General features: G+C 39.3%; 1 protein-coding gene across 2 annotated transcripts in view; it reads left to right on the top strand.

Annotated features, from left to right (window-relative positions):
• ACADM (acyl-CoA dehydrogenase medium chain) overlaps positions 1-9,977 on the top strand; it is a 41,425-nt gene extending 31,448 nt beyond the window's left edge. For both annotated transcript variants that reach the window (XM_007978258.3, XM_038001860.2), the window contains exons 11-12: positions 7,601-7,849; positions 9,167-9,977. In XM_007978258.3, coding sequence (XP_007976449.1) covers positions 7,601-7,849; positions 9,167-9,238 — 321 coding nt within the window. In that variant the 3' untranslated portion in view covers positions 9,239-9,977. The remainder of the gene's footprint in view (positions 1-7,600; positions 7,850-9,166) is intronic.
• Positions 9,978-12,641: the final 2,664 nt, after the last annotated feature.

The following is a 12,641-nucleotide window of genomic DNA, read 5'->3' as shown; positions in this document are numbered from 1 at the left end:
GAGTTTGAGATCTGAGAACAGACAAATGGCCTCCTCAAGTGGGTCCCTGACCCCCGAGTAGCCCAACTGGGAGAGACCTCCGCCAACTGACACCTCATACAGCCGGGTGCCCCTCTGAGATGAAGCTTCCACATGAATGATGAGGCAGCAACATTTGCCGTTCTGCAGTATTTGCAGTTCTGCAGCCTCCACTGGTGATACCCAGGCAAACAGGGTCTGGAGTGGACCTCCAGCAAACTCCAACAGACCTGCAACTGAGGGTCCTGACTGTTAGAAGGAAAACTAACAAAAAGGACATCCACACCAAAACCCATCTGTATGTCACCATCATCAAAGACCAAAGTTAGATAAAAGCCCAAAGATAGGGAGAAACCAGAGCAGAAAAGCTGAAAACTAAAAATCAGAGCACCTCTTCTCCAAAGGAACGCAGCTCCTCACCAGCAACAGAACAAAGCTGGACAGAGAATGACTTTGACGAGTTGAGAGAAGAAAGCTTCAGACAATCGGTAATAACAGACTTCTCCAAGCTAAAGGAGGATGTTCGAACCCATGGCAAAGAAGCTAAAAACCTTGAAAAAAGATTAGACGAATGGCTAACTAGAATAAACAACATAGAGAAGACCTTAAATGATCTGATGGAGCTGAAAACCATGGCACGAGAAGTACGTGATGCATGCATAAGGTTCAGTAGCCGATTTGATCAAGTGAAAGAAAGGGTATCAGTGATTGAAGATCAAATGAATGAAATGAAGCGAGAAGAGAAGTTTAGAGAAAAAGAGTAAAAAGAAATGAACAAAGCCTCCAAGAAATGTAAGACTATGTAAAAAGACCAAATCTACGTCTGGTTGGTGTACCTGAAAGTGATGGGGAGAATGGAACCAAGTTGGAAAACACTCTTCAAGATATTATCCAGGAGAACTTCCCCAACCTAGCAAGGCAGGCCAACATTCAAATTCAGAAAATACAGAGAATGTCACAAAGATACTCCTCGAGAAGAGCAGCCCCAAGACACATAATTGTCAGATTCACCAAAGTTGAAATGAAGGAAAAAAATGTTAAGTGCAGCCAGAGAGAAAGGTCGGGTTACCCACAAAGGGAAGCCCATCAGACTAACAGTGGATCTCTCAGCAGAAACCCTATAAGCTAGAAGAGAGTGGGGGCCAGTAGTCAATATTCTTAAAGAATTTTTCAACCCAGAATTTCATAGCCAGCCAAACTAAGCTTCATAAGTGAAGGAGAAATAAAATTCTTTACAGACAAGCAAATGCTGAGATATTTTGTCACCACCAGGCCTGCCTTACAAGAGCTCCTGAAGGAAGAACTAAACATGGAAAGGAACAAACGGCACCAGCCATTGCAAAAGCATGCCAATTTTAAAGACCATCGATGCTAGGAATAAACTTAATCAACTAGTGGGCAAAATAACCAACTAACATCATAATGAGAGGATCAAATTCACACATAACAATATTAACCTTAAATGTAAATGGGCTAAATGCTCCAACTAAAACGCAGACTGGCAAATTGGATAAAGAGTCAAGACCCATCAGTGTGCTGTATTCAGGAGACCCATCTCACATGCAGAGACACACATAGGCTCAAAATAAACAGATGGAGGAATATCTACCAATCAAATGGAAAACAAACAAACAAAAAAAGCAGAGGCTGCAATCCTAGTCTCTGATAAAACAGACTTTAAACCAACAAAGATCAAAAGAGGCAAGGCCATTACATAATGGAAAGGGGATCAATTCAATAAGAGCTAACTATCCTAAATATATATGCACCCAATACAGGAGCACCCAGATTCATAAAACAAGTCCTTAGAGACCTACAAAGAGACTTAGACTCCCACACTATAATAATGGGAGATTTTAACACCCCATTGTCAACATTAGATCAACAAGAAAGAAAGTTAACAAGGATATCCAGGAATTGAACTCAGCTCTGCAACAAGAGGACATATAGACATCTACAGAACTCTCCATGCCAAATCAACAGAATATACATTCTTCTCAGCACCACATCACACTTATTCCAAAATTGACCACGTAGTTGGAAGTAAAGCACTCCTCAGCAAATGTAAAAGAACAGAAATTATAACAAACTGTCTCTCAGACCACAGCGCAAGCAAACTAGAACTCAAAATTAAGAAACTCACTCAAAACCGCTCAACCACAAGGAAACTGAACAACCTGCTCCTGAATGACTGCTGGGTACATAATGAAATGAAGGCAGAAATAAAGATGTTCTTTGAAACCAATGAGAACAAAGACACAACATACCAGAATCTCTGGGACACATTTAAAGCAGTGTGTAGAGGGAAATATATAGCACTAAATGCCCACAAGAGAAAGGAGGAAAGATCTAAAATTGACACCCTAACATCACAATTAAAAGAACTAGAGAAGCAAGAGCAGACACATTCAAAAAGTAGCAGAAGGCAAGAAATAACTAAGATCAGAGCAGAACTAAAGGAGATAGAGACACAAAAAACCCTTCAAAAAATCAATGAATCCAAGAGCTGTTTTTTTAAAGATCAGCAAAATTGATAGACCACTAGCAAGACTAATACAGAAGAAAAGAGAGAAGAATCAAATAGAGAAGAATCAAAAATCAACAAAAAAAAAGATAAAGATCACCACCAATCCCACATAAATACAAACTACCATCAGAGAACACCACAAACACCTCTATGCAAATAAACTAGAAAATCTACAAGAAATGGATAAATTCCTGGACACATACACCCTCCCAAAACTAAACCAGGAAGAAGTTGAATCACTGAATAGACAAATAACCGGCTGTGAAATTGAGGCAATAATTGAGAGCCTACCAACCACAAAAAGTCCAGGACCAGACGGATTCACAGCCGAATTCTACCAGAGGTACAAAGAGGAGCTGGTACCATTCCTTCTGAAACTATTCCAATCAACAGAAAAAGAGGGAATCCTCCCTCACTCATTTTATGAAGCCAGCATCATCCTCATAGCAAAGTCTGGCGGAGACACAACAAAATAAAGAATTTTAGACCAATATCCCTGATGAACATCGATGCAAAAATCCTCAATAAAATACTGGCAAACCAAATCCAGCAGCACATCAAAAAGCTGATACACCGTGATCAAGTTTGCTTCATCCCTGGGATGCAGGCTGGTTCAACATATGCAAATCAATAAAGGTAATCCATCCTATAAACACAACCAAAGACAAAAATCACATGATTATCTCAATAGATGCAGAAAAGGCCTTCAACAAAATTCAACAGCCCTTCATGCTAAAAACTCTCAATAAACTAGGTATTGATGGGATGTATCTCAAAATAATAAGAGCTATTTATGACAAACCCACAGCCAAAATCATACTGAATGGGCAAAAACTGGAAGCATTCCCTTTGAAAACTGGCATAAGACAGGGATGCCCTCTGTCACCACTCCTATTCAACATAGTGTTGGAAGTTCTGGCCAGGGCAGTCAGGCAGGAGAAAGAAATAAAGGGTATTCAATTAGGAAAAGAGGAAGTCAAATTATCCCTGTTTTCAGATGACATGAGGGTATGTAAAATAAGACCTCTAACACTGATCCTGCCCTTCTTTTTCAAAGTTGTTATCACTACCCAACATTCTGTCATATCAGTATTTGTTTATTGTCTCCCCTCACAGTCTCACTAGAATGTAAGCTCCATATGAGCAGGAAATTTATGTTTTTAGAAACCTTTCTACTCCTAGCACTTAGATGTCTTGTGCTGTGAACTTCTATTTTATTCATAAAACAAACAGTGATTGAATACCTACTCTATTAAATACTAATAATCAGATGCTTTCCCTGTTCCGGGCACTATTCTGGGTGCTTAACATGTATTAACTCTAATCTTCATAATACTCTGGAAAAGGTACTGTTATTTCCATTTATCACATGCAAAATGATTAGGCCCATCTAATAAATTATGGAACTAAGATTTGAACCAAAGTAGTCACTTGTATCAGGAAAAATTCTCTCAAACCATGTTTTTCTTCTGTTCTCAACACCACAAAAATGATCAACACAGAAGAAGACTTCTATGACCAAAGATGTGGGAGGATATCCCACACACACCAAGCAACAGACACTAGCTGGGTATCCTCTGACTTAGTTCCAACACTACCTACCCAGAGATAGCATCAGATCCCACAGGCTTAATCTCACAAGACTGCCCCTTCTTTTCCCCCAGTTGCAAGTCCTGGCCTCCAGAACTTCTGGCTGACTGCCTTCAAGTTGGGGTTCCCATGACCCCGTCTGTGAATTCCAGTAATTTGCTAAAGCAGCTCACAGAACTCAGGGAAACACATTTACCAGTTTATTAGGAAGGATATCTAATTTTTTAATTTTTATTTTATTTTATTTTTAATTATTTTTTTCAGACAGCGTCTCACTCTTGTTGCCCAGGCTAGAGTGCAGTGGCGTGATCTCGGCTCACTGCAGTCTCTGCCTCCTGGGTTCAATTGATTCTTCTGCCTCAGCCTCCCAAGTAGCTGGCATTACAGGCACCTTCTACCATGCCTGGCCAATTTTTTATTTTTATTTTTAGTAGAGACAGGGTTTCACCATGTTGGCCAGGCTGGTCTCAAACTCCTGACCTCAGGTGATCTGCCCGCCTTGGCCTCCCAAAGTGCTGGGATTACAGGTGTGAGCTACCACGCTCAGCCAGGAAGGATATTTTGAAGGATACAGATGAAGGAAGATGCATATGGCTTCCATGCCCTCCCTGGGAATCTCACCCTATAGGAACCTCTGGAAGTTCTCCAAACCATGTCCTCTTGAGAGGTGAAGCCAGCTGGACTTCCTGGGTCCAATGGGGACTTGGAGGACTTTTCTGTCTAGCTAGAGGATTATAAACACACCAATCAACACTCTGTAAAAATGCACCAATCAGCACTCTGTGTCTAGCTAAAGGATTGTAAACACACCAATCAGCACTCTGTAAAAATGCACCAATCAGTGCTCTGTGTCTAGCTAAAGGATTGTAAATGCCCCAATCAGCACTCTGTGTCTAGCTAAAGGATTGTAAACACACCAATCAGCACTCTGTAAAAATGCACCAATCAGTGCTGTGTGTCTAGCTACAGGATTATAAATTCACCAGTCAGCACTCTATGAAATGAACCAATCAGCACTCTGTAAAATGGACCAATCAGCACTCCATAAAATGGACCAGTCAGCAGGATGTCGGCTAGGACAAATAAGGGAATAAAAGCTGGCCACCCCAGCCAGCAGTGGCAACCTGCTCCAGTCCCCTTCCACGCTGTGGAAGCTTTGTTCTTTCACTCTTCACAATAAATCTTGCTGCTGCTTACCCTTTGAGTCTGCACCACCTTTAAGAGCTGTAACACTTGCCACGAAGGTCCGCGGCTTCATTCTTGAAGTCAGCAAGACCACGAACCCACTGGAAGAAAGAAACTCTGGACACATCTGAAGGAACAAACTCCAGACACACCATCTTTAAGAGCTGTAACACTCACCGTGAAGATCTGCAGCTTCATTCTTGAAGTCAGCGAGACCAAGAACCCACTGGAAGGAACCAACTCTGGACACATTCTTGGGTGTTCATGGAGGCTTCATTACATAGGCATGATCAATTAAACCATTGGTCATTGATGATTTAACTTGACCTTTAGCCCCTCTCCCCTCCCTGGAGGTTGTGGTGGTGGGGTTGAAGGTCCTAACCCTCTAATCCTGCCATTGTCTTTGCAGTGACCAGCACCATACTGAACCTATCAGACAATAGACAGCACTTTGGAGATCCCAAGGAATTTAGGAGTTGTACGCCAGGAAATGGGAACATATTTCCATCCTATAACGTATCTTGACCATATAACTAACTCATAGAGCACTTACTATCCCTTATTGAAAGTATTTATTTTATGTCTTCTATTCAATTCTGAGTCTGTAGAGTCTAAGAAGCATCTTTTAGTTGTCCTTTCCTCTGTCTTGGTATCTGATACAATGCCACATGATTTTTCTCTATCTGTAGCAACTTTTTTTTTTTTTTTTTTTTTTTTTGAGATGGAGTTTCGCTTTTGTTGCCCAAACTGGAGTGCAATGGTGTGATCTCGGCTCACCACAACCTCCACCTCCCAGGTTTAAGCAATTCTTCTGCCTCAGCCTCCTGAGTAGCTGGTATTACAGGCATGCGCCACCATGCCTGGCTAATTTTGTATTTTTAGTAGAGACGGGGTTTCTCCATATTGATCAGGCTGATCTCAAACTCCCAACCTCAGGTGATCCGCCCACCTCAGCCTCTCGAAGTGCTGTGATTACAGGTGTGAGCCACCGCACCCAGCCAGCAAATTTCTTTTAAAAAGTCCTAGCAGAGGCCAGGCATGGTGACTCACACCTGTAATCCTAGTATTTTGGGGGGCCGAAGTGGGTGGTTCCCTTGAGCCCAGGAGTTTGAGAACAGCGTGGGCAACATAGGGAGACCAGGTCTCTATTTAAAAAAAAAAAAAAAAAAAAAAAAAAAAAACTGGTTGTGGTGGCTCAGGCCTGTAATCCTAGCACTTTGGGAGGCTGAGGCGGGCTGATCACCTGTGATCAGGAGTTTGAGACCAGCCTGGCCAACATGGTGAAACCCTGTCTCTACTAAAAATACAAAAAAAAAAAAAAAATTAGCCGGGCGTGGTGGCACATGCCCAGCTACTCGGGAGGCTGAGGCAGGAAAATCGCTTGAACCTGGGGGTCGGAGGTTGCAGTGTGCCGATATCGCACCACTTCACTCCAGCCTGAGCGACAGAGTGAAACTCAGTCTTGGGGAAAAAAAAAAAAAGTGCCAGCTAAAAAGTCCCAGCTACTCTGGGGGCTGAGGCGGGAGGGTCGTTGAGGCTGCAGTGATCTTAGATCATGCCATTGCATTCCAGCCTGGATGACAAAGTGAGACCCTGTCTCAAAAAAAAATAAAATAAAATAGGCAAACTGAAATTGAAGGACATTTTACATAAAATAACCAATCAACATTCTTCAGAAGTGCAAAGACATAAAAGGTAAGAAAGGATTGAGGAATTGTAATAGCCTGGGAAAGAATAAGAAGAAATAACTAAATTCAATGTATACTGGTGGAAAAAGAACATTAGTAGAAAACTTGACCAGATTTGAGTAAGGCTTATAGTTTAGTTGTTAATACTATACCAGTATTTCAGAAGAAATAACTAAATTCAATGTGTAATGGTGAAAAGAAAAAGAACGTTAGAAAACTTGACCAGATTTGAGTAAGGCTTATAGTTTAGTTAATACTATACCAGTGTTAATGTCCTGTTCTCAATCATGGCACTATGGTTTGGTAATATGTTAACATTAGAGGAAGCTGGGTGTAACTTCTATAAACCTAAAATTAGTTAATGAAAAGGTTTTTTTTAAAAAAAAAAAAAAAAAAAAAAGGTCAGGCGCAGTGACTCATGCCTATACTCTCAGTACTTTGGGAGGCCTAAGTAGGAGGATTGCTTGAGGCTAGGAGTTGCAGACCAGCCTGGGCAACATAGCAAGACCTTGTCACTATAAAAATAAAAAAGCCCCAGGAAAAAACTTTTTTCTCAATAAATATCCTTTAACTTTTTTCTTTTTAATTCTAGCACCAAGCGATATCATTTATGCTGGCTGAAATGGCAATGAAAGTTGAACTAGCTAGAATGAGTTACCAGAGAGCAGCTTGGGAGGTTGATTCTGGTCGTCGAAATACCTATTATGCTTCTATTGCAAAGGCATTTGCTGGAGATATTGCAAATCAGTTAGCTACTGATGCTGTGCAGATATTTGGAGGCAATGGATTTAATACAGAATATCCTGTAGAAAAACTAATGAGGGATGCCAAGATCTATCAGGTAAGGTTAAAGGTGATTTTTTTGGTTTGCAAGGGAGAGAGAATATTCATAAATGACAAAGTAGATTTCTGATTATTTAGAAATTTTATGTCCCTAGTAGCAATAAATGACTGTCATATATGGCTGTGAGCCAGTTTTTGGAATGAATTAATAGAAAGAAGAATGTTATTTGTGATTAAGTATAAGTCTGAAGAGAGAATAGGCTAAAAAAACAAATGGTGCAGACATGTATATTATGTTTGGATTAGATTTCTTTGAGTTTTAACATCTTAGCTAATTGTATCCCAAACTTTTCTCTCCAAAAAGTATGCATGTCATTTAAAATTAATTATTTTGATTTGAATGTTGCCTGACAACTATTTAATTTATTGTAACTATACTTGGAGTCAAAAACCAACATGAGGAGACAGTGATGTAGATGAATTCCAAATTAAATTAGTAGTCAAAAAACTTAGAAGGAATTTAGTAAAAGGAAATATAAATGTGCATGTTCTCTACATGTGGCTTAAATAATTACTTAATAATTATCACATTCTTGCTCTTCGGTGTCTCTGCCCTTGCTCCCCCTACACCTAGCAAATTATTTGACTCATCCGGTCATTTGAAATATTGAGTTCGAATCAGAAGGCTAGAGTGAGAAGGGATGTTAGACATAGTGTGGCCTCTCCGTGTAGACATGAAAAAACTGAGGTCCAGAATTTGTGCCTTATCCAAAGTCGCAGGTTTATGTGTTGATACTCTTCCTCTCCTAGAGCCTTTAATTATAATTATTACTATTATTATCATCAACCATTTAGATTTTCTCTGCCATCTCAGAAGCTGAACTAATGAATGGCTAAAGTTAGAAGTTTAGAATGGAAATAAGGTCTGACTCTTGAAATCCTCCCAGCATCTTTTTCTTTAGCAACTCTGTTCCATAGGCAGTGGGAGAAAAAAAAAAAAAAATTAAGAATAAAGGACTTAAGGAGACAGCTAGCTAAGTACAGTTCAGAAAAGTTGGACAAATATTTTGGCCATAATGAACTTCAGTTTTCCCAAATTTTCTGAAATGTAAATATATTTTCTTTTTTCTATGTTTTGAATACTCTTCTCCAAAATTTTGATACATGACTTTTTATAATAAACCAATCTTTAGAGAATTCCATATTTTCAGACTTTCCCAAAATCAGGTTTTGGAATCTACAGGCTACAGACCCTATATATGCTTTGATTCAGTTTTATATTACAACGCAGCTTATACTACTATCTAAAATGTTGAATAAATCAAAGTATTTATGTACTAAAGATATTTAACCTACACTTATTTTTTTTTTGCAGATTTATGAAGGTACTTCACAAATTCAAAGACTTATTATAGCCCGTGAACACATTGGCAAGTATAAAAATTAAAAAAATTACTGTAGGAACATTGAATAACTAGAACACAATCCACTGTTTCAGCTCCAGAAAAGAGAAAGGGCTTTAATGTTTTTTCCAGTGAAAATAAAAATAAATCCTCTTATATTAAATCTAAGCAACTGCTTATTATTAGTAGTTTATACTTTTGCTTAACTCTGTTATGTCTCTTAAGCAGGTTTGGTTTTTATTAAAATGATGTGTTTTCTTTAGTACTACTTTACTTGAATTACATTAACTTAGAAAAGTACATATGTTTTGTTATTTTGATCTCTTAAGATTAATGTCGCAGAAATTTCTTGGAATTTTATTTTTGTAATGACAGAAAAGTGGGCTTAGAAAGTATTCAAGATGTTACAAAATTTACATTTAGAAAATATTTTAGTATTTGAATACTATCAACTTGTCAGTGACTTTGCAGACTTAATGATATTATTAAAGTTCTTTTTACTGAAGTTTAGAAAGCATTTGCTTTCAGTTTGGCACAGAAACAGTTAAAATTTTGACATTCATATTCTCCTAATTTACAGCTACAAGAACTTTCTTGAAAATCTTAATTCTGAACCCATATTTCACTTACCTTATTTAAAATAAATCAATGAAGCTTGCCTTAAATTATTTTTATATGGCTGTTGGTCTCTAGGTAGCCTTTGGTCTATTGTATACAATCTCATTTCATATGTTTGCATTTTGGCAAAGAACTTAATAAAATTGTTCAATGCTTATTATCATACCTTTCTGTATTTTTTCAAGGAAATTTCATTACTTCATGTAATAGTCTATATTTTGTGTATTTACTATGATGAAAAAAAGTCAAGTTTTAATTTTGAATTGAATAAAGTTACCTGTTCATTTTTTATTAATTATATTTTTAAAGACCTCAGAAAATATAAATATGAAATAATATAAGAACTCAAATCTCTGAATTTAATATTTGTTTTTAATTCTCAATATCAAATACCGCTAAACTGGTATTAAAGTTATACTAAATGGAGTGCTTTCTGTCATCATATCTCATTCTCCATTTCTCTGACATCAACCGTGTCCTACATTTTAATTCTATTCTGACACTATGCAGCTGAATTAGGCTTAATCCCATAAGGCTGCCCTCACTTCAGAGGCCAGTCACAAGTCCTGAGTCCCCAAGCTATCCGTACTCTGTCCAACATGGCTGGAAATTCAAGTATTCCCATGACCCTGCCCTCAGGTTTGATAATTTGCCAGAATAGCTCACAGAACTTACATTTACCTGTTTATATCATAAAGGGTACAACTAGGAACAATTAATGAAGAGGTACATAGGGAAAGGTATGGAGGGAGAGGGGAGATGCAGAGCTTCCATGCCTTCTTCCATCTTATTACCTTCCCTGCATGTCTCTGTATTCCTCAACTTGGAAGCTCCCCAACTCTCATTCAATAGTTTCCATCGAGCTCAATCTCCAGTCCTTCACTTCTCCCTAGAGGTCCAAGGTGAAAGCTGGAAGTTCCCAACTGTATTAGTCTCCTAGGGCTGTCATAAAAAAACTAGAGACTTGGTGTCTTAAATAAATTTATTTTCTCACAGTTCTGGAAGCTAGAATTTCAAGATCAAGGTGCCATTTGGGTTGTTTCTAGTGAGGCCTCTCTTCCTGTCTTATAGACTACCACCTTCTGTGTCCTTTCATATCCTCTTCTCTGTGCATCATGAAGGGTTGGGTTAGGGGGAGCTCCTGTGTCATTTTCTCCTCTTCTAAGGACACTAGCCCTGTGAGATTAGAGCCCTATGCTCGTGACCTTAATTAACTCCCTAAAAGATCCTATCTTCAAGTACAATCACATTTGTACTTCACACAAATGTGTGAAGTTTCAACACAGAAATTTTGGAGGGACACAATTCAGTCCATAACATCACCCTCTAATGACTTAGTCCTTCTGGTGACCAGATTCTTCCTGAGATTATCTAGCAGCCCCACCCTAAGTCATCTCATATGCCAAATTCAGGTATGATTGAAAAGGTTTCTAAGGAATAACAGAAGATACTCCAAGCACTCAAGAAATTCCAAGGGTTTTAGGAGTTCTGTGCCAGGAACTGGGGACAAAGACCAAACAAATTGCTGCTTTTTTTTTTTTTTTTTTTTTTTTTGATACGGAGTCTCGCTCTTTCACCCAGGCTGGAGTGCAGTGGCCAGATCTCGGCTCACTGCAAGCTCCGCCTCCCGGGTTGTCGCCATGCTCCTGCCTTAGCCTCCCGAGTAGCTGGGACTACAGGCGCCCGCCACCGCACCCGGCTAGTTTTTTGTATTTTTTAGTAGAGACGGGGTTTCACCATGTTAGCCAGGATGGTCTCGATCTCCTGATCTCGTGATCCTCCCGTCTCAGCCTCCCAAAGTGCAGGGATTACAGGCTTGAGCCACCGCGCCCGGCCACAAATTTCTTATACCACACTGAATTACCAAAATAAAAACCTAATCTTTTACAAATATAAAATATTTAAATGACATTTACTTCATGCTCAATGATGAAATTTTATTTAAATGATACAACTTGAGATTGGTAAGGAAATTTAGAGAATTCTTAATTGCTATTATGTAGAAATGAGAAATTAAATAGAATGTATATATTTCAAATGCAAATTTGAATTTGCAATACAGAGGCACAACCATTTCTAAACATAAAGCTTCTAGACATGGGCTGGGCGTAGTGGCTCGTGCCTATAATCCCAACATTTTGGGAGGCTGAGGTGGGAGGATCACTGAGGCCAGGAATTTGAGGCTTCAGTGAACAGTGATGGCACCATTTATACTTTATCCTGGGTGACAGAGTCAGACCCTGTCTAAAAAGAAAAAGGGCCAGACGCGATGGCTCATGCCTGTAATGCCAGCACTTTGGGAGGCTGAGGTGGACGGAGCACAAGGTCAGGAGTTTGAGACCAGCCTGACCAACATAGTGAAACCCCGTCTCTACTAAAAATACAAAAAATTAGCTGGGCATGGTGGTGGGCACCTGTAATTCCAGCACTTAGGAGGCTGAAGCAGAAGAATCACTTGAACCTGGGAGGCCGAGGTTGCAGTGAGCTGAGATCATGCCATTGCACTCCAGCCTGGGCAACAAGAGTGAAACTCCATCAAAAAAGGAAGGAAGGAAGGGAGAGAGGGAGGGAGGAAGGAAAAAGAAAAGGTTTCTACACAAGATATAAATGTACTCCAAAAGAAGGGAGGGAGGGAGGAAGGGAGGGAGGGAGGAAGGAAGGAAGGAAGGAGAAAAGAAAAGGTTTCTACACAAGATATAAATGTACTCCAAAGCATTATGATGAGATTACAGTATCCTTGCTAACAAAGATTAAGCACTTATGTAATTTTGTACCATTTAAGCCTTTTTAGTCACAAGTAACAAATGAATTTAAGCTACTTTAAGCAAA

The sequence above is a fragment of the Chlorocebus sabaeus genome, chromosome 20 (genome assembly GCF_047675955.1).
Source record: "Chlorocebus sabaeus isolate Y175 chromosome 20, mChlSab1.0.hap1, whole genome shotgun sequence".
NCBI classification, from domain to species: Eukaryota; Metazoa; Chordata; class Mammalia; order Primates; family Cercopithecidae; genus Chlorocebus; species Chlorocebus sabaeus.
This window is presented reverse-complemented; position numbering and strand designations above follow the sequence as displayed.